The 23,092-nt window shown below is 44.6% G+C and overlaps 1 protein-coding gene across 1 annotated transcript in view; it reads right to left on the bottom strand.

The window, feature by feature from the left end:
* Positions 1–23,092, bottom strand: part of TAF1 (TATA-box binding protein associated factor 1) — a 55,119-nt gene that overhangs the window by 19,559 nt on the left and 12,468 nt on the right. The window contains exons 18-30 of the mRNA XM_073641006.1: positions 22,888–23,018; positions 21,603–21,683; positions 21,285–21,434; positions 20,929–21,051; positions 20,423–20,598; positions 18,669–18,910; positions 18,058–18,265; positions 17,788–17,953; positions 17,414–17,625; positions 12,165–12,273; positions 10,373–10,471; positions 1,859–2,036; positions 1,696–1,763 (exon numbers count right to left, since the gene is read on the bottom strand). Coding sequence (XP_073497107.1) covers positions 1,696–1,763; positions 1,859–2,036; positions 10,373–10,471; positions 12,165–12,273; positions 17,414–17,625; positions 17,788–17,953; positions 18,058–18,265; positions 18,669–18,910; positions 20,423–20,598; positions 20,929–21,051; positions 21,285–21,434; positions 21,603–21,683; positions 22,888–23,018 — 1,943 coding nt within the window. The remainder of the gene's footprint in view (positions 1–1,695; positions 1,764–1,858; positions 2,037–10,372; positions 10,472–12,164; positions 12,274–17,413; positions 17,626–17,787; positions 17,954–18,057; positions 18,266–18,668; positions 18,911–20,422; positions 20,599–20,928; positions 21,052–21,284; positions 21,435–21,602; positions 21,684–22,887; positions 23,019–23,092) is intronic.

Here is a 23,092-nt window from a genome sequence, read left to right as displayed (position 1 = left end):
TAATGGCTCTACCTGTGGTTCGCTGGAGTACCAAAGCTTTAGAAATGGCTTTATAACTTTTTCCAGACTGATAGATCTCAATTACATTGTTTCTCATTTGTTCCTGAATTTCTTTGAATCACAACATGATGACTAGCTTTTGTGGATCTTTTGGTCTACTTCATTTTGTCCGGCAGGTCCTATTTAAGTGATTTCTTGATTGATTACAGGTGTGGCAGTAATCAGGTCTGTGTGTGGCTAGGGAAATTTAACTCAGCTTCCCAAAGATGTGACAAACCACAGTTAATTTATGTTTTAAGAGGGAAAGGAGGCAACCAAAGATGGGATAACCCACAGTTAATTTATGTTTTAAGAGGGAAAGGGGGCAATCACTTTTTCACACAGGGCCCTGTAGGTTTGGATTTCTTTTTCCCTTAATAAAGATCTTCATTTAAAAACTGTATTTTGTGATTACTTGTGTTATCTTTGTCTAATATTTTAATTTGTTTTGTGATCTGAAACATTTAAGTGTGACAAACATGCACAAAAATAAGAAATCAGGAAGGGGCAAACACTTTTTCACACCACTGTGCATCTTTCTCTCCCCCCATTCACCTATTCATATCCATTATATTAGACCCTCAGCAGACTACTCTCAACTTGTTTGCAAAATGACCAGACGCCACAAAGATCGATCTCTCTCTCTCCTTCCAGGAGAAGTTCGGTTTTAAAGTTTCAGCTTGCTCATCTCTAATAGAGACATATCAAATGTGAGCGGACATGTAAGGGGTGAGCGTATAGTACATTATCAGATCACATAGTCAAATAATGATTGATGACATCCCCCTGAGAAAGCCGTGTGCGAAAAGAACATCGGGGCTCGATCATTGTGAGTGTTGGTCTGGGTATTTGATTTCAATACTGATCATGTCTTATCCTATGTAGAATCATGTTTATATATGTATGAATGCATTAGCACTTCACTTGAAATGGATCTCTTTCTTTGAGTATATATTTTATTACAATGCATTTTTTATGGACTGATTCATTATTTCTTGACTATAGGATCTGATATTCTACTATACTATACCTTCACCCCTTACAAGTCCACTCATGTATTTGATATTTCCTTGATATCTTCACACTCTATATATGAATATATATATATATATATGAATATATATATATATATATATTATATATATATATATATATATTTAAATAAATACATTTTCTCTCTGTGGTGTGTGGTACTCTTGTTGTAGGATTTATGATTTATTGTACACACCTATTTATTAATTTTGCAAGATGATTCTCTCATTTGGGGAGAATTTCCAGTGCAAAGACTGTAGTTTTGTAAAAACTAACCAGAGGTGAAAATCACTAGCGTGACCGGGGGCCCAGCATTATCTCAGAAGTGTAACTGTACAAGCAGGGAAGTCATATAGCTAAGTCACACTACAGCGGTTCTTGTGACTACAAGGATTGGAGTTTTCACTGTAAACCACAAGTCCTATAGGGAAGATTGGCGATTATTGTTTTTTTTCTGGGACAATTCCTGGGACTCCTTTTTGGAGCTTTTCTGTATTGCGTGTTTTATGTACTATCAGCACACTTCCACTCTTCCATCTTATTTTCTTTTTAGTACTTTTTTCAGTTATTCATTCAGGACTTCTCTGTATCAGTATCATCATTATTAGAATGTTAGCGGCTTACCTCTCTAAGTTTTTCATCACACAAATCCAACATTTCTTTCGAAATTTGGGTCAACGCGTGTTTAGGTCCTAAATTTAAAAAATAAAATAAAATATGTATATATTATAAAAAAAGGTTCCTAATATAGAATCAAACCGTACAGATGATTTAGGAGTTCCCTCACCATTATAAAGGATGCTGTTCTTCACAATTAGCTCCACCTGCTCACGAAACTCTTCACGGGATGGATACATTCTCTTGCGCACATTTTCTCGCAATGTTTGTAGATCCATGGGATTTGTCACTATCTTGTAGTAATCCTTCACTACTTTAGCATTTACAGGACTGTGGAAAGGGTATGTCTTCAAAAGAAAAAACACGTAAAAAAAATATGCATCTAAGCAATCCAAAAAAAACATCAATATAGTTTTCTGTCCATCTCTGCATTAGAATGGTTAAGATAATATTCTGCATTGCAGGATAGTTTTAGGCTGGGGCTCCATAGCGAGTTACTTGTAAATCACGTACAGTGAAGGAAATAATTATTTGATCCCTTGCTATTTTTGTAAGTTTGCCCACTAACAAAGACATGAACAGTCTATAATTTTAAGGGTTTGTTAATTTTAACATTGAGAGATAGAATATCCCCAAAAAAATCAAGAAAATCACATTGCATAAATTAGATAAATAATGAGAATAAATAATGAGAAATAAGTATTTGATCCCCTACAAACCATTATGAGTTCTGGCTCCTACAGACCAGTTAGACGCTCCTAATCCACTCATTACCTGCATTAAAGACAGCTGTCTTACATAGCCACCTGCATAAAAGACTCCTGTTCACAGACTCAATTAATCTGTCAGACTCTAACCTCTACAACATGGGCAAGACCAAAGAGCTTTCTAAGGATGTCAGGGACAAGATCATAGACCTGCACAAAGCTGGAATGGGCTACAAAACCATAAGCAAGACACTGGGTGAGAAGGAGACAACTGTTGGTGCAATAGTAATAAAATGGAAGAAATCCAAAATGACTGTCAATCGACAGCGATCTGGGGCACCATGCAAAATCTCACCTCATGGGGTATCCTTGATCATGAGGAAGGTGAGAGATCAGCCTAAAACTACACGGGGGGAACTCGTTAATGATCTCAAGGCAGCTGGGACCACAGTCACCAAGAAAACCATTGGTAACACATTACGCCTTAAAGGTTTGAAATCCTGCAGTGCCCTCAAGGTCCCCCTGCTCAAGAAGGCACATGTGCAGGTTCGTCTGAAGTTTGCCAATGAACACCTGAATGATTCTGTGAGTTATTGGGAGAAGTTGCTTTGGTCAGATGAGACAAAAATTGAGCTCTTTAGCATTAACGCAACTCGCAGTGTTTGGAGGAAGAGAAATGCTGCCTATGACACAAAAAACACCATCCCCACTGTCAAGCATGGAGGTGGAAACATTATGTTTTGGGGGTGTTTATCTGCTAAGGGCACAGGACTACTTCACCGCATCAATGGGAGAATGGATGGAGCCATGTACCGTAAAATCCTGAGTGACAACCTCTTTCCCTCCGCAGGACATTAAAAATGGGTCGTGGCTGGGTGTTGCAGCAAGACAATGACCCAAAACATACAACCAAGGCAACAAAGGAGTGGCTCAAAAAGAGGGATTTTTGGGTACTCACCGTAAAATCTCTTTCTTGGAGCCTTCATTGGGGACAGAGGACCATGGGTGTATGCTGCTGTCGCTAGGAGGTTGACACTATGCAAAAAAAGGAAAATAGCTCCTCCTCCGCAGTATGCAGCCGCCTACAGGCACCAAGCTCACCAGTTAGTGGCTAGAGCAGAAGAAGCACAATAAAACGAACTATGTAATGCCCAACGGGGCACAACTGTGAAAAACTAAATGAGATGCCCAACAGGGCCAACAGGACATAGGTCCAAACACAGGGAGGGTGCTGTGTCCCCCAATGAAGGCTCCAAAAAAGAGATTTTTACGGTGAGTACCCAAAAATCCCTCTTTCTTTATCGCTTCATTGGGGGACACAGGACCATGGGACGTCCCAAAGCAGTCCCTTGGGTGGGAGAACAGAAGATAGTCACAGACTAGGTCAGACTTCGGCAACTGCCGCCTGCAGGACCTTCCGTCCAAGACTGGCATCAGCTGAAGAATAAGTGTGGACCTTGTAAAACCTGGAAAAGGTGTGAAGAGAAGACCACGTTGCGGCCTTGCAGATTTGAGAGGCCGAAGCCTGATGGCGAACCGCCCAAGAGGCCCCCACCGCCCTGGTGGAGTGAGCCCTTATTCCGGGAAGGGGAGGTTTGCCCGAGATGCGATGTGCCTCCAAGATGGTCGAACGTATCCAACGGGCGATGGTTGACTTGGAAACAGGGAGACCCTTGCGATGCCCCTCAGGGATGACAAAAAGGGCATCCGAGCGCCGAAGGGAGGCCGTTCTGGAAAGGTACACACGTAGAGCTCTGACCAGGTCCAGTTTGTGCAGAGACTTCTCCCGTGGATGCACTGGAGCAGGGCAAAAGGAAGGCAAAACGATGTCCTCATTAATGTGAAAAGCGGAAACCACTTTTGGCAAAAAGGAAGGCACCGGCCTGAGCACTACCTTGTCTTGATGGAATACCAGAAAAGGCGACCGACAAGAGAGGGCTGCGAGTTCTGCGACCCTTCTAATAGAGGTAACAGCCACCAGAAGAGCCACCTTCCAGGAAAGGAGAGAGGCTGGAATGTCCTGAATGGGTTCAAAAGGAGGCTGTTGTAGGACGCTTAGGACCATATTAAGGTCCCATGATTCCACTAGAGGGCGATAGGGGGGCGCCAGGTGGGCCACCCCTTGTAGAAAGGTCCTGAGCTGAGGACGGCTAGCTAAGCTACGTTGGAATAGAATGGACAAGGCCGAAACTTGGCCCTTGAGAGTGCTGAGAGATAGTCCCGCCTCTAGGCCAGACTGAAGAAAAGCCAAAATGACTGGCAAAGAAAAGGACATAGGAATCAGTTGATCTTGTTCGCAGTGATGAAAAAAGGCTCTCCAAGTTCTGTGGTATATGCGCGAGGTAGCGGGTTTTCTGGCGTTAATTAGGTTCTGAATGACATTGTCAGTAAAGCCCGCCGTCTTCAACACCGCGGCCTCAACGGCCATACCATTAAATTCAGAGAACGAGAACTCTGATGAAGAATAGGACCCTGAGAGAGGAGGTCCGGACGGTCTGGTAGTCTCCAGGGGGAGTCGACAAGCAGATTTACCAGATCTGCGTACCAGATGCGTCTGGGCCAATCTGGGGCTACTAGGAGAACTGGTACTCCCTCTGTCTTGACCTTCTTGATGACTTGAGGGATCAAAGGTAGAGGTGGAAAGAGAGAGGGCAGTTGGAACTGTGACCATGATATGACTAGCGCGTCCTGAGCGATTGCTAGTGGATCGCGGGACCGAGCTACAAAGGACAGGACCTTGTGGTTTAACCGGGACACCATGAGGTCGACGTCCAGCGTGCCCCACCGCAAGCAGATTTGGTGAAACACCTCGGGATGGAGAGACCATTCTCCTGAGGCGAGGCCCTGCCGACTGAGGAAGTCGGCCGCCAATTGTCGACCCCTGGAATGTGGACTGCTGAGATTGCCGGGACCGTTTTCTCGGCCCAAAGTAGCACTCTTGCCACCTCTTTTAAAACGGGATTGCTGCGCGTTCCTCCCTGATGGTTTATGTATGCCACGGCCGTGGCATTGTCCGATTGTACCCGGACTGGGGACCTTGCCAGGATCTTCTGCCAGTGACGCAACGCCAGGTAAATCGCCCTTATCTCCAGAATGTTGATGGGAAGGGAGACTTCGTGGGGACTCCACCGGCCCTGGACCGTGTGTTGTAGGAAAACTGCCCCCCAACCGATGAGGCTGTCATCGGTCGTGACCACCTGCCAGCGAAGCGGAAGGAATGATCTCCCGGGTCTGAAGGAAGAAGGGCGGGACCACCAGGTTAGCGACCGTCTTACTTGAGGAGGTAACTTGATGCGTCGATCTAGAGATGACGGATTCTTGTCCCAAGCTGAGAGAAGGGCTAGTTGAAGGGACCGGGTATGGAACTGGGCAAACTGAACTGCCTCCATGGCCGCTACCATCTTTCCCAGGACACTCATGCATAGGTGAAGGGAGTGTGGACCTGGGTCGGAGAGGATGTGGATTGCTTGTCGTAGGAAGTTTATCTTTTCCCTCGGAAGGCGGACCCGGGCACAGGTCGTGTCGAACTGCATCCCTAGGAAGGTTAGGCGTTGGCATGGGACCAGGGAGGATTTGTCCGTGTTGATCAGCCAGCCTAACCGGGAGAGAGTGTTCAAGGTGATCTGTAGGCTGTGGAGACAGTCCTTGAACGTGGGGCCTTTGATTAACAGGTCGTCGAGGTAGGGGATGATTACAATTCCCCTTGTTCGAAGAATGGCCATAACTGTCGCCATCACCTTCGTGAAAACCCTCGGGGCTGTGGCGAGGCCGAAGGGGAGGGCAGTGAACTGGTAATGCGCGTTCTTGAAGGAAAAGCGTAGGAACTTCTGATGTGACGCGCAGATTGGGATGTGAAGGTATGCATCCTGAATGTCCACTGAACATAGATATTCCCCGGCCTCCATCGAGGCGATTACCGACCTGAGGGACTCCATCCTGAACTGTCGGATGCGTACATGTCAGTTTAGTTGTTTGAGGTCCAGAATCAGACGTAGTGAGCCGTCTTTTTTTGGGACGACGAAGAGATTTGAGTAAAAACCGGAAAACCTTTCCTGAACGGGAACCGGGACTATGACTCCTGAGCGCAGAAGAGAGGTGATGGCTTGGAGGAAACCGGGAAGCAGAGATGGTTGTGGGGGGCGGGACCTGAGAAAGCGTGATCGTGGGCTGGAATTGAACTCTATTTTGTAGCCGGAAGTCACAATTTCTTTTACCCAGGCATCTTCTATTGCCGGGAGCCAAGAATCTGTGAACAGAAGGAGAAGGCCGCCCACCCTGGGAGAAGTCCCAGGTGGGAGTGACCCGTCATGCTGAGGAAAACCTGTTGGATCGTGATCCAGAGGACTTGGAGGAGCGACTCTTTGGGCGCCAGTTAGGCGTGGGCCTAAAGGAAGGTCTACGACTGTCCCGCTGTGCTGGAGTACGGTCCTTTTGAGAGGAGGAGTTCGGTTGAACGAACTGACGAAAGGACCGGAATTGAAGTGGGCATCTCCTAGGAAAAGGGCGTTTGGGTCTGGTATGGGGGAGAGAGGTGCTCTTACCCCCAGTAGCATCGGAGATGATGTGATCTAGCTTGGATCCAAACAGCCTGGAACCTTGAAAAGTAAACAATGGTGCAGCGGTCTCAGGGAGCGCCAAAGGAATACTGGACAATTTAATAGATGGCAACAGACTTTTATTCTTCCTCCAATACCACTGCCACAACGCGTTTCAACGGTCTAAGCCGTCTTCATCAGGTGGGGTCCCATTGTTTACTTGTGAAATATCTCCGTACGGAGCCAAAGCTGCAGGAGCAGCCTTGTCTATTTGGATGTGTGAGGACCTGCGGTTATCCAGCCACCGGGTTAAACTACTGAGGACCTGCGGTGACGTGGTATCTGGTCCGGCAGGATCGTGTGACCACTTGAGGAGCACGGTGTTGCGAGGCAAACACCGACAGGACGGTACTACAAATAGAGGTGACCCGGAGCCTCATTAATCACACGCTTAATCTTGGTTGTGTAGACGTACACAACCATCACAGGTGAGTGTACTGGCACTTTTTAAATTATTTAAATAGCCCTGTGAGTCTACACATGCGCCCTTTCTTTTCTTTCCACATGGAACCTTGAAAAGGAAGATTAGTTAGAGATCTTTTGGAAGCCGGGTCGGCGTTCCAGGCTTTAAGCCAAAGAATTCTATGTAAGGCAACGAGATTACTGGAAACCCAGGCTGAGCATGCAGCGGAGTCGAGGGACGCTCTAAGTAGATATTTTCCGGCATGGCCGATCTGATCAGCTAAGTCGGCCAGATCGTCCAGGGAGGCGCCTACCAGGATGCCCTGTCTGAGCTGCTTGGCCCAGGCGGACACCGCTTTTGATACCCAAGTTGAGGCGAAGGAAGGGCAGAGGGAGGTGCCCACAGCCTCAAAGGCTGACTTGGTGAGGGCCTCAACCTGTCTATCCGTGGTATCCTTAAGGGAGGAACCGTCCGGAAGAGACAGTACCGCCTTGGCGGAAAGGCAAGAGACGGGAGGATCCACAGATGGTGACTCCGTCCATTTGCTGACAAGGTCATGGTTAAAGGGGTATAGGATGTTTAACTGTTTCTTTCCTGTAAAGCCCTTTTCTGGATGCTCCCACTGCTTTTGAAAAACACTGTCAAATTCTGCATGGTTATAAAAAGTGCGTGCAGGACGCTTAATCTTTTTGAAGGAAACTGAGTAGTCCTGGGAAGGGCTCTCGTCTTCTGTAACATGCAGAGTCTGATTGACAGCCGTTATAAGGCTGTCTATCATGCCCAGGACCTTGGAATACTGGTCTGAGTCAGAACCAGAGTCTGAATCTGAAGCAGAGTTAGATCCCTGGGCGACCTCCGGGGAAGAGGTGTGAGACGCAGGGAGCATCTTGGAGTCTGGAGAGCTGGAGGATGAGCTTGCGTGAATCCGCTTGTGAGAACGTGCTGTCAGTTTGCCCCTGTGAGGAGGGGGCAGGGGTGCCTGCGAATCATCTGTGGGGACGTTCGGAGCGCTGGTGGCCGTGGACAGCATAGGCAAATGTTCTGACAAGGGTACTAAGACCTGCACCAGCGATTGAGAAACCTTGGTGAGGTCAGAGACAGACTGTGATATAGCAACAGCCCACTCCGGAGGGGAGGGGGTTACCACGTCCTGAGCGGCGGGGGGATCTTGGTGTGCCAGCATGGCGGGAGGTTTGCAGGTCGAGCAGAAGGCCGTAGTGAGACCTGCGGGCCACTTAGTACTGCAAAGAGTACAGGCGTAGTATGCTGTATCTGAAAAAGAAAAAAGAAAGGTTAATAAACACAACAGGGTTGGATCTGTAAAGATCCAGGTCTACCTCCTACAGACACTAAGCTTAAACTGGTGAGCTTAGTGCCTGTAGGCGGGTGCATACTGCGGAGGAGGAGCTATTTTCCTTTTTTTGCATAGTGTCAACCTCCTGGCGACAGCAGCATACACCCATGGTCCTGTGTCCACCAATGAAGCGATAAAGAAAGAAGCACAGTAAGGTCATGGAGTGGCCTAGCCAGTCTCCAGACCTTAATCCCATAGAAAACTTATGGAGGGAGTTGAAGCTCCGAGTTGCCAAGCGACAGCCTCATAATGTTAATGATTTAGAGATGATCTGCAAAGAGGAGTGGACCAAAATTCCTCCTGACATGTGCACAACCCTCATTATCAGCTACAAAAAACGTCTGACTGCTGTGCTTGCCAACATGGGTTTTGCCACCAAGTATTAAGTGTTGTTTGCCAGAGGGATCAAATACTTATTTCTCACTGCAAAATGCAAATAAATGTCTCTAATTTGTACAATGTGATTTTCTTGATTTTGTTTGGATATTGTATCTCTCAATGTTAAAATTAACCTACCCCTTGAGATTGCACAAGAGAAGAACTATAAAATACTTACGAGATGGTATCATTACCCTTCTATACTACATGCAATATATCCAGCAGTTTCAGAGGTATGTTGGAGATGTGAGAGGGAGGTGGGCTCTATGATTCACATTTGGTGAGAGTGCTCTAAGATAAAGCCATTCTGGGAGAAGGTTTTTGACAGTTATCAACGAATCACGGGAAACAGTGCAGTAAGGTCCCCTCAAATAGCTCTTTTGTCAATTTTACCTTCTTCAATAGGAACTCAGAAAAGAGATATTTTTCGGTTTTGTCTCACAGCAGCACGAATGGTAATCCCGCGGTTTTGGAAACTTACAAACCCCCCTGACATATTAGACTGGTATAAGGAAATGGTTAATCTGTGTAGAATGGAGGAGCTGTCTGCAGACTACAATGGAACAAACGATAAATTTAGAAGGATTTGGAGTGGATGGATTTTATTTCAGGTCTCCCCTGATTTCCATAATTTGTTCCGCTGACTTTTACAGTTACATAAGAATTTGTGCATTAATATATACATGATTTTAAAGGACCCCTCCCCTTCATCCATAACCCCTTCTTGTCCCCCCCCCCCCCCTTTTTTTACCCTGGTCTTTCTTTCCCTCTTCTTCTTATCCTATATCTTTCTTCTACATAATATAGAGGGTACTTTCTTTCTTGAATACCTTGTTGGCGTTCGCCATATGTTTACTGTTATTGTCTACCATGGTATATTTGATTTACTGTTAAAAGTGGTATTCACATTTTGAATACTAAATATTTTCTATGTTTTTATGATTCTATATATTGTTACAATTTTTCATATAATATACTACTTGTTTGTAAAATGTTTAATAAAACAGATTGAACATAAAATTAACCTACCCTTAAAATTATAGACTGTTCATGTCTTTGTCAGTGGGAAAACTTACAAAAACAGCAAGGGATCAAATAATTATTTCCTTCGCTGTATATCAACGTTTCGCCTTCGACTTTTAAAAGGCTGCTTGCACCTTTTTAACCCGCAAAGAAACAATGAAGTCTCTTAATGCTTTGATTTTACTGCAATTACATTGTCCCTCCATGAAATTATGAAACTTACATTGGCCATGTCTCTCATGTCATTGATGATGGACTCAAGGACTGATGATAAGGTGACCATGGGATCGGTTCTTCTACGATGTATTGACTTATGGGGTCGCTGAAAGGACACGCAAAGGATCACAATGTAAGTTGTATTTTCTACATTTCAATCACATCAGACCATGTCCATGTGAAGAATATGCAAAGTGACATCACATATCAAAGTGAAATATTGTAAATAGCAAGGAAAACACAGCTACATCTGCTGCAATATGTATATAGCCCTATTACAGGATGCTAAAAACGGCAGATTACTGTTACAAGCTGACGTGGTATTTGCATGATGGACTATTGCTACTGTTCCACCAGTGTAATTCTATGCTTATCAGCTTCTATATCAGTTAGAGGGATAGCACTCACAATAAGAATTACACAGGCCACTAAAAACCCTATAAATCAAAGGGCAATACTGTGTTTGACCAGGGTTGTGGAGTCGGTAAGACAAGCCTCCGACTCCTCAATTCCCATGCCACCGACTCCAACTCAGACTCCTTCATACATGGCTCATGTTTAAGTGATAAATTTACTGTAGCACAGATTCATCTCAGCTAAAAGTCTAGACCCTTAGATCAGGAATAGGACATTTCATAACTTTCCAAAATTCTTATGAAAAAATATTCCCCACAAACTGCATTGAACTACTGTACCCAATTTATTATATATTAGGAGTCGGAGTCGGTCCATTTTATACAGACTCCGACTCCACAGCCCTGTGTTGGACACATGCATTATTGTCCACATCATATTGTGGTTCACCTAAAACCACTAAACTTACTGCTGTGAGTAAGGCAATGAGGCAGAAAAACACCTGTGCAGAACTGTAAATGCCACATTTGTTGTGAGACTGTGTAATGTGACACGATGCACACACAGTGCATGCTACCTTCCCCTCTCCAACCGCCCATAAACATTATACGTCCAGGCGGTCCACACTTTACTCTGCACTGACATTTAAAAATGTCAATGCAGAGTAAGCTGCTTGCACAAGGTTGTACAGCTGCTGCAGAAGGTAACCAGCTGTCAGACACAGCCAGACTCCCCATAGGGAAGACAGAGTGTTTATTACTGTCTCTACCTTTCTGATCAATGCATACAGAAAGCTGAAAAAGCATTCCATATACAGTATTGAAAGCACTGACAGCGCTGCCTCCTTCGGTCACAGCGGTCATATGATCGTTTGGGTTTAACGAGATCAGGAGCTGCTGGGTCCTACGAGACCCAGTAAGCTCTGCTATGCAGGCATGAGGCTGAATTTTCCCTCTTACTAGGCCCAATATACCAGCCTCAATTACAGGAACACCAACAATACAAAAGGATGTATTAATATGTTAAAATACCCTCAAATGTCTTAATACCGTATAGTACAGTGTGTAAAATAAATGAAAAAAAAAAAAAAAAAAACAGCAAGAGAAAAAATAGGAGTGAGACTGACAGTTCAAATCTGTTTTAGCCCCACCCCCGTCAAAAAAAAAAAAGTTATACAATATAAATATAATTTCTTTAGAGGTCTTTTATGGTTGTGAAAATAAAATAAATCAAAATATTTGTAAAACAGACACATTTTGGCAAACAATAAGTGAACGAGAAAAACGTTAGAGCCGTTAAAGTGCATGTACGAAAATAACAAAGAATGTGCCTAGTCAGCAACTGTGGGGGAAAGAATGGCCTGGTCATGAATAGATTATGGCTCTAATTTTTTTTTAAACACAGATTATGCATTTCAAACAGATGAATCACGTTAAAGGTCTTACATTTAAGTAATCACAATGCACAGTGCTTCCCACTCTTCTCTTCTTCTTCTGTGGTAACTGCTGCTTAGGGAACTTCAAGACCAAGGATTTCCTACGAACCTCATCAGCACTAGAAGAAAACAAAAACGTAAGGTGTGAATAAATTCCTATGTAAGAAAGGGGATTTTTGGTGCTTACCATAAAATCTCTCATAGCCACTTAGGGGGCACAGGAAATCACTGGCGTTTACTGCTGTGACTAAGAAATACACTTAAAGAAAAAGTCGGCTCCTCTCCAGCAGGCTACACCTGCTTACTGGCACCAAGCTACTCAGTTAGTGAAAAAGCAGTTAGAATACCATCAACAAAAAAAGAAACTACAATGTAGAATAACCACAAAAACACGCTTAACAAGACAAAAAAAAAGGGGTGGGAGCGGTGTTCCCCAATAAAGGCTACAAGAAAGATATTTTACTTTAAGTACTAAAAAAAATTCTCTTTTTCTCGTGTGCTTCATTAGGGGACACAGGAAACCTCCCAAAACAGTCCTCAGGGGTGGGAAAAACAGAGGAATGTTGGTACAAAATGGCAAAACCCGAGCAACTGCCGTTCGCAGCACTTTTCTACCCAGCCTTGTGACAGCTGACACGAAGGTGTGAAGATTTGGAGAAAGTGTGAACAGAGGACCAGGTAGAGGCCTTACAGAACTACACAACAGAAGTCTGATGGCAAACCACCTAAGAAGCCCCCATCACCTGGGTTGAGTGAATTATAGCCCCAAGTGGGGGGCACTCTGTCCTTTGCCCGATACGATTACAGAATGGCAGAACAAATCCAGCGAGTGATGGCTGAATACGGAAACACGTACCAAGATATTCTGGGTCAGTCCAGTGCCATGAGGATGACGAAAAGCCCTCTGATTTGATCATCTCGAGCAACTTTGGTAGTTGGGGCAGAGGATGGAATAAATGAGAAAAGAACTGGGACCATAGGATTGCCAGTGTGCCTAAGTCAATTGCTATAGGGTTGCGAGACCTAGACATGAACCGAGGGACCTTGTATTTCAGTCTGAAAGCCATCAGATCAATGTCTGGAGTGCCCAACGGTAGGCAAAAGTGTTCAAAGACGGCCGGTTGAAGTCTGCACAATTAGCCTCTCACGGCTTAGGAAGTCTGCGGCCTAGATATCCACTCCAGGTATGTGGTTAACTGAAATCGCCAGAATTCTTTGATCTGCCCGTGCAAGGATCCGTGAGACCTCCCTCTGCCATGGCTGAACTACTTTGGGTTTCACCCTTATGGTTGATGTATGCTACGGATGGCATTGTCAGACTGGATCAGGACAGGGGGAGACTTGACAGCTGCTCCTTCCAATGGACAAGGGACAGAGAAATGACTCTGGGCTCCATGACGTTGATGGAAAGTAGGACTTTGTGTTTCTTCCAGTGTCCCTGGACGGTAAACTTCTGGCCTCCCTCTGCACCACCACCCCAATGAAGAAGTTTGATGTCGGTTTTCACAATCTGCTAATAGATTGGAAAAAAAAAAGAGCCAAGGCAAATGAGGAGTGAATCCTGCCACCAGACCAGTGACTGCTTGACGTGGGCGATGTGTGTGAAAAGGAAAAGGTGATAAAGAGAGAAGACAGTCTTACCCCAAAGAGAGAGAAGGGCGAGCTGTAGGGGCATGGTAGAACTGATCAAAAGAAATCACCTAAATGGAAGTCACCATCTTGCCCAAGATGCTCATGCAGAAATGATGGGGGAATGGAGAGGGACGCCTTAAGAGAGTGGATGGCAATCTAGAGAGAAGACTTCTTGTCCTCTGGGCAGTAAAACTCTCGCAAGGACCGTGTCGAACAGTGTCTCCAAAAAGACGATAAGTTGAACAAGAATCAGAAAGGTCTTTGTTTTTGAAAATCCATCTAAAGCAAGCATGCCCAGGGTGATCTGTAGTCTCTCTAGGTTCACTGGGTAAGAGAGAGCCTTAATAACTATGACACCCCGGTAGGGTATGACCACAATTCCCAAAACACAAAATGGCCATGACCTTTGTAAACACCCTGGGGGACATGGCCAGCCCGAAGGAGAATGCCATGAACTAGAAATTAGACTGATAGGCTGCGAAGAGGAGGAGCTTTTCCGCACTGGACTGATTGGAATGTGCAGATAGGCATCTCGAATGTCCACTGAGCACAGAAATTTCATGGAGGCTATGACAAATTGAAGAAACTCCATCCTGAAATGGTGTAGACAGACCCGCTTGTTCGGCAGTTTCAGGTCCTAAATGGGTTGGCCCGAGCAGTCCTTCTTGGGTACAACAAAAAGTTTTGAATAAAAACCTCTGAAGTGTTTTTGTTGAGGAACAAGAACAATAACACCTAATCAGCGAAAGGAGAAGATGACCTGGAAAGAAATGGAAATCAAGGACAGAGTGTGTGGGGGACAAGATAGGAAAAATCGATCACATGGAAGAGCAGCGAATTCAAGTTTGTATCCTGAGGAGAAAATGACACTTAGGGTCACAGAGAGGTTATCTATGGGAGCCATGCACCTTGTTAGACGAGAAGATGGCAGCCCATCTGAAGATGGCTCCCGGGTGGGGTTGCCCTGTCATACTGAGGAAAACTTGTTGCCTCTGGTTCTGAGGAATTATCCAACTGACCGCTTGGATGCCAGGATGATGCTGGCTTGAAGGATGATCTCTTCTTTTCTTGAGGGGCGGCAGGCCACTCTGGCAGTAGGAATAAAAATGAAGGATGAAAGGGATAAAACTAATGTGATTTGCGCTTGACAGAGGGCACTCTGTCTAGCCTGTGGAAGCAGGTTGTTTTTGCCGCCAGTGGCGTCCAAGATGATCTTGTTCAGCTTAGTACCGAACAGGTCAAGAGTCCTGAAAGGGAGGGCCCATAAGGGACCTTTTGCATGCGGAGTCCGCATTCCATGACTTAATGTATGCAACGGACCACAACAATGTTGCTTGAAGCCTGAGCAGAACAGCCAGTGGCTTCAAATGAGGTTGAGCAAAGATACTTGCTCATGTAGGCAACTTACTCTGTGGTCAACTCAGTTGTCGATGCCCGAAGAAGATGCCTTTTTGTGGGTGTTTGCCCCAGCCAGTAGCTACTTTGGCAACCCAGGAAGCAGGGAAGGCTGAGCACAATGCAGAATCCACAGTATCAAATGCAGATTTGGGTAAGGATGCCACACGTCTATCCATGGGTACCTGAGAGAAGCTGGGTCAGAGTGGATGGGTAGTGATCATGGATTACTGAGAGGCTGGGGGGTCCACTGAAGGAGAGGGAGACCAGGTCGTGATGAGAGCTGCTGGAACAGGGTATACTAGCTACATAGGTCTTCACTTGTGTGAAATGTTTCTCTGGGTGTGCCCATTCCTTGTCTAGCACTTTGCTGAACTGTGTGTTTCAAAAAACTTTTGGTGGTACACCTAACTATCCTGAAAGACACTGTCTCTGCAGGAGGAAAGAGATTTGCTTCCTTTACATTCACAGATTGGATCATAGTGCAAACAAGACTGTTAACCATATCTCTTAGCTTTAGCGCCTGATCAGTCTCCAGATCTGAGTCAGACTCCGAATGATGGTCCAATTTTTGCAGTGAATGAGCCCCAGGAGACAGGTAAGTCAGTTGGCAATTGCACTCTGGGAGGCGTGGAAAGAGGACAAGACCTAGAAAAATCACTCAAGGCCACTTGGAACGCTGACTCGATCTGCTATGTGGGTGTAGAGTAGCTAGTGGTTCTGTCTCACACTGGGCAGTGGTCAGAGTACCGGGGGAGGCAATATAGAAAGGCAGACGATTCATAATGGTAATCAAGGTCTGAAATACCTTAGTCAGTTCAGCCACTGATTGTAATGACACCTGTAGGGAAGGGGCCAGCTCCTGTTGAAGAGAGCGTGCTGGAGAAAGGGCAACACCCAGAGGCGAGGAAGGGGCAGGCATAAACCGTGGCGTGAAAAAAAAAGAGACCGTCGAGTAAGACAGCCCATGCGGGAAGAGTGGAGGCATGACCCGCTGGAGCGGGCTAGGCCGCAACAAAAGCCGGGGACTTAATTAGAGACCCAGCTGCAGCAGGGGCACCAGGGAAGTCGCTACCAAGAACAGAACAGAGAGAATGTCAAGCGAACAACCAGGGCTGTGGAGTCAGTAAGCCAAACCTCCGACTCCTCAATTTCCATGACACCGAATCAGACTCCCTCATACATGGCTCATGTTTAAGTGATAAATTTACTGTAGCACAGATTCATCTCCGCTAAACATCTAGACCCTTAGATCAGGAATAGGACAGACATTTATAGGACATTTCATAACTTTCCCAAATTCTTATGAAGAAAATATTCCATACAAACTGCATTGAACCACTGTACTCAATTTATTATATATTTTAGGAGTTGGAGTCGGTCCATTTTATACCGACTCCAGCAAAATGGACACAGACTCCACAGCCCTGAGAACAACAGGAAACTCTACGGGAAGAGCAGGGGTCCTCTGAGGACAGGCAGAGAGAGTACGCCCTAAGAAAAACATGAATGTCGCAAATAGAAGGGGATCAGGAATGGAAAGATATTGGCGCATGATGGCATCAGGGGGTGCGGGCCAAGGCTAGCTAGCACAACGTAGAAGAACAGGGGAAGAAGTTATACTTGTCTGTCCTTAAGAGCTTTGTTTTGTGGTCTTGGACCCCCTGAATCAGTCTTTGCTCTGTGAAATATGCCACGCTATGAGGGGCAAGCAGGAAGGAGACAATAGGCAATGACTGATCCATCCCACTACCTGAACGCCGATTGTGTCAGGAGATGGTCCTACCATTCAGACAAAAGAGGGTACCGTCTGCCTCTTTGCAGACTGTTCTCTCTGTCTTAAGTCGGGATTACAGAGAGGCCAACCTGCTCTGTTTCCCTACCTAAAGGATAAAAAGATTAATACAATGTAGAAAATAACATAGGTGGAGACAGGTCCGAGACCCAAACCTGTCTCTGCCTCCTTCGTGACACTGAGCAAAACTTGTTAGGTAGGCGGATGTAGCCTGTGGAGGAGCCGCCTTTTTTCTTCAAGTGTTTTTCTTCGTGTTAGCAAAACACACCCATGGTTTCCTGTGACCCCCAATTAAGCGACAGAGAAAGTATATTTATTGATAATGGGCTCAAGTCACACTGCGACACTCTCCTAGAAAACGCAAAGCAATGTGAAAAACAGAAGAATATTCTTCAACACAGCGCAAAGCCTTGTGTGTTTTTTAGCCACTGCCATACCTTTCAATGAGTTGTTTGCCCAAAACTATTTTGGTTCCTTCCACTTTGATCAGCTCCTCGTTGTCATTGTGTATCACGGTTTTTTCCAACTCCTCTTCCTGTTCTTCAGTCATTGCAACTGGATTCGATGGAGGAGCATTGGTTTGGTTGTACAATGGGCAAAACTTGTTGGTTCTCATATGTCCGATAGCTCCACAAGCTCCACATTTTAGCTGCATGAAAAAAAAATAAAAGGACAGATGATCGAGGATATAGGTTTAACAGGTGACATTATGTACATTAAATATGCTATTCTTTAGTTAGTAGGAATTATCTGTCTAGTTCACGTTCAACATCTGAGCAATTTACAATCTTTTCTCCATTGACCAACCAACCTTCAGATCCGGACGCTCCTTCATTTTCTTGGGTTTCTTCTCAGGCGGACCTCTTAGTTTTTCCTTTTCTTGGTTACGTTTCAGTCTTCGCAGCTGCTCTTGGATTCTTCGCCTTTCTTTCCTCATCTCTTCACGATGTTGTTCATCAAAGAGGGCAAATTTCCGGCTTTAACACAGATTAACCAGGGTCAGGTAACATCTAAAAACATGCAATTTTTCACAAAAATGTCATTACACCCTTGGGAGTCCCCTGAAAATGGAAGTACTCACATAAACTCATCATCTTTAGTGGTACGAATTCGGCTGTAGGCATCAATAACAGCTGGTTTGCGCACGGTCTCACACCGGACATATTCTTTTCCATCCTCATCCCTAAATGTGCGGTAGATTTTCAGTCGACGTCCACTAGCGGCTGAATTTAAGCTGGTCACTGAAGCAGTGTCATCATCCTTGTGAGAGCCTCCTAGAGTACCCGCCCCTGTACCCAAGAGAATAAGTTACTGACCACATCGGGGGTCCTTACCTAAGTAAATAAAAATTTGGAAAGGCTCAAAAGTTCTGCAAAACTAATGCTAGGTGTGGTAAAGGTGACAACAAAATACAATATGGCACTCATTCCTACCCTATGAACCAGTACATGGATGTAGTCTGCAGAATGGACAGATATATTGCCCAAGCAGTTCACAGAAATTCATCCAACAGCAGGAATTGTTATAAAGTAATTAAAGAACCATTATCTAAATGTTCAAACCTCATCGGCTCCTGCTCCGGTTATCCCAGTCTATTTTTCAGTGAAATCAGCCATATGGCCGCTGCAGGGAATTGCTGCTTGGGGGAATATTATCCTATTTGCAGTTTAAGACCTTAATAACAATACTCACAAAACCCCTTTCTGTCCTTTTTGTCCTTTCGGCTCCGCTCTTTGTCATTCCCACTGTCTTCCCCCATTAACATCCTCTGCAGCTCTTTTCTCTCTTGCTCTTCCCGCTCTCGAGACAGCTGAGAACTGGTCTTCTTATTCTGCAGCATGTTCTCAATGTTCTTCCCCATCTCCTCAAAGTCACTATCTTCAGCGGAGCTACTATCTGTGTCGGTGGACAAAACCTCTGCAGACTCCAAGACCCTAGAAAGGTGAGAGTAAGGATCACATCAGGGAGGATCACTTCAGGGAGGATCCCATCAAAGAGGATCACATCGCTTAGTCCCCTGCCAATCACACGTTGGTGCCAAGTACTAGAGCGATATCATTTATGCCGGAGATCTGTCAATCCTTTACATAATATATTGATGTTAGGTCTAATTAGGCTAATTGCATCTCACCCATGTAAAGCACCTATTGGATGTGGTTGACCTGAAGTTTTTAAGCATGAGTAAGCAGGTGACAAAGCTGCTGTAACTAAACGATGCCTTCATATCATGGATGTTTCCAGCACCTTGTTGAAGCCATGCTAGTAAGACTTTAGCCTGCCTTAAAAGAGGACCTTTCACCAAATTTTTCATGTTGAACTGGTGATAAAATATAACACTGGCTGCAAAATGGAATAAAACATTTTTTAAATGCACCGTTGCCGAGATATTAGCAATCAAAGTATTTGGCACCTAATGAGTTAATTTTCACTAAGTCCAAGTGGGCGTTGTTTAACAGTTTTCACTAGGGGCGTGTACTTCCTCTCCCTGTATGGTGCTGACCAATCGTAAAAAGGAAGAAACACACTAGAGAAAAAAAAGAACACCTCCATCATAGCTTAGAGCAGGTTTCTCAGTGTGTGAAACACGTCAGACAGCTCTGATCTCCTGGTTTAACCTTCCGTATGATTAGAAAGTAGAGCACAGATGATCATCACCTTTCAGATAAGGTCAGTTAGTCAGTGTGGGGGGGGGGGGGGGGGGGGGAGGGCAGCACAGCTGAGTTTAGCTGTGTTACATTACAAATCCTCCTATCAGCTCTCCTCCTCTCATAGCACTGTCACCTCTGCTGTACTGCCTCTCGACCGCACACTGCCTGTTCTGGTGCTGAGAGATTAAAAATGTCAGTAATCACTTATATCTGCTGTTCTCAGGGCAACTTATAACTGCTCTACAGTGAGTATAGCAGCGTGTCATTACATTTCACACAGGAATAGCCCAGAAAAGATAGGCTACTCATGTGTGAGCTATATGAAAGACAGCCTGATCTCACTGCAGAGAAAGTACAAGTTGACCTGAGCACAGCAGACATAAGTGATTACTGACAACTGTGAGCTTTCATCTCCAGAACAGGCAGTGTGGGGGTGGGGACAGTACAGCAGAGTGGACAGTGCTATGATAGGAGGCGAGCTGATAGAAGGGTTTGTAATGTGACACAGCTAAACTCAGCTGTGCTGCCCCTTCCCATACAGCGACCTCATCTGAAATGTGATAGTCATCAGTGCTCTATTTTCTAATCATGCAGGAGGTTAGACCAGGACATAAGAGCTGTTTGACATTATATGCCTCACTCCCTGAGAAGCCTGCTCTAGGCTATAGTAAGGGTGTGTGGCCCTAGCCTACCCATGAGCTTAATGGATTCTTTCAACTTTAACATATTACAAAACTTGTAAGAAGAAGCTTGAAACGAATTCACTTATGGTAGAAGAGCAAAATTCGGGCAACATACTTGTTCTGAAGATCAAATATCCGCTGGCACTCCTCTTTGTATCGTTCTTGATGTTCTGCCACCGAGAAGCGTGACCCTCTAGCAAATTTGCTCATTGGTCCCTCACCAGAGCGTGCTTGCTCAGTGGACATTGTTCTCACAACATCGATAACTTCCCAACGAGACAGCTTCTTAATCTGGAGAATAAAATAAATCAAGAAAGAGATTAACCATGAACTGTAAAGAAAATTAAAGAATAAGACTGAAAGATGCTGCTTTGTAAAGATGTGTACTTTACCATATAAATAATTAGAGACGGATATACATAAAACATGTAATGTGTAACATAACACATATTGAGATCGATATTTTGTAACAAGCAGTGGATTAATAATCAATATTGTATCGGTTTGACTTATTTGATTGGAACAAGGAAACCTCCAAATCTTCATCAGTTCCAAGTAACCTACCCATCACAGACACATATGGTTCTCAGACAATTATCGCCCTTTAATTTCCATACTCGCCTCTTCTTCTGGAACTCCAAATTTGCGGAGCAACTGTTTAGCGTTTTTCAAGGACAGTCTACGCAAATCGGCATCAGTTCCGGTCACTGTTTTTTTCACCGGCTGTGGCTCTTTATCGTCTTGCTATTATGAGAAGTAAAAAATTACATCATTAATAAAATTATCTATTTTAAGCACTTATATGCACTGACATTAAATAATCATTATTAATAATTGTATCTTATACCTATATGAAGGAAAGTAGGTCATTCATGTTTCCACAAAGAGCGGAAAAAGCATGCAAATCTATTCAAATCTACATCTTCTGAAGGTTTACATAATCCCCATGTGACTCATGTAGTACGTAAACGTCTAACCTTTTGCTGTGTTGGTTTGTTAGGAATCTTCACGTAAGAGAATCCTTCTCCACAACCGGTTGGGTCGGCAACTCCAGTCACCTCCAGCAGACATTTCCCTTTCATTGCAGCAATAAATGCTCTTGTGGTATTCCAAGGTGCAGTCCTGACCTGTCCATATACAAGTGATCACGTAGGATTTGGAGTTCCAGCCACCAATAAAAGTACAATACTCTCACTTTTCATGGCTTACTTTATCATCATAAAGATAAGGAAAAAGGCCAACACTTGCAGGATGTGTGCACCGTAGGGCCAGCAGGGTCTTCCACTCACACTTACCTCATCATCTATCTTCATCTGGAAGTCTTCTTCATTCTCCTCATCTGGGGCAAAAAATGATTTTTCTCCATAGCCAGCATCCTGCAAGGACATGATAATCCATTGGAATACTTGTATGGCCCAATCAATAAGGCAGACACATGGATAGAATAGATCTGCCTCACGAGAAGAGCCCACCATCACAATCACTGTAGGACCATCTTAGAACTCATCATTTAAATGAAAAGTAAGCACATCATCCCCAACCTAATATTATTTTCCTCCCATTGTCCTTCCCACGTATATTCATGGATTATAACACTGCTCTGCCTTCTAGCCTACCATCAAATCCATTATTGTCCCTCAAATTGTTTCCTCAATTCTGCTGCCCATCTCTGTTCTCACTACCTCTATGTCAGTAGCTAACAGTCCACATAATATTCAAAATCCATCCATACAACTTGATGCTCCATTCCCATAGTATTTTCTGACACCTTAAAGGGGTTGTCTGGTCTTCCGATAAGTATATACTCACTCCATGTAACTGCAGGATTCACCAGTATTGCCGGTCATGTGGCTGCAAGTATGAGATTTGTATACAAGAGGCCACATTCCGACTAGACGTGCCTGGCCTCGATCAATACAAGTGAGAGAAGCAGAGCATGTCTAGTCAGCATGTGACTGCAGGGATGCAAATTGCATACTTGTGGTCACGTAACACCCGCTCTTCTTCAGCAATGCCGATGAATCTTGACAGCATGCACATCACATACTGTAAGGATTCAGAAGTCTGCAGTCACATAAAGTGACAGCAGACTTTTATCAGAAGACCAGACAACCCCTTTAATGTAATTTCATCGCTAATGTGGTTTTTACCCCTGAAAACCCATTCCAAAGTGCCGACCAACTAAGTGCTTCCCTTCTGTTTGTTATGTAATCTGTTTCCAGCAGCCGAGACAGTGAGACAGGTTACAGGATGTGGGATGGGTGTTTGACAAACAGGAGAGCAGAGGCAGAAAGACAAACTTCTTGTGAGAAAAAATAAATGAGGGCTTTTAGTTCAGGGCAGACAGGGCCTTGGACCATGGCAGGTACAATGTATGCTGGGAAGTGAGGGAAAGGAAGATCCAGCCCCTATAGTGCTGGCGAAATGCTAATGAATAAACACCCACTCAAAAAGAGTGAATGGCAAGTCAGAGAGCATTAGAATTGAGACAGTTTCTGAACGTAACAGACTTGAATTTAAAAACAAACTGCAGCCCAGGGACCGGGGTTTTCCAAAACTACAGTTTAACAACTTACTGACCTTTAAACGCTGTTCAGCTGCAATCATGCTGTAATATGCACAGCACTGCTCAGGAGATACCATGGCACGAATCTCTTCTTCTGTTGGTAAGCGGAAATCTGGTTTCAACACCCACCAATTAGAGTCCATCCCTAGAATGCAAAAAATAATGGAATTTTATGTATCCACCATAAAATACTATATAGTCATATTCACTATGACGGCA

The sequence above is a fragment of the Phyllobates terribilis genome, unplaced genomic scaffold (assembly GCF_046119375.1).
Source record: "Phyllobates terribilis strain yellow unplaced genomic scaffold, ASM4611937v1 Scaffold_7__3_contigs__length_470593459, whole genome shotgun sequence".
NCBI classification, from domain to species: domain Eukaryota; kingdom Metazoa; phylum Chordata; class Amphibia; order Anura; family Dendrobatidae; genus Phyllobates; species Phyllobates terribilis.
This window is presented reverse-complemented; position numbering and strand designations above follow the sequence as displayed.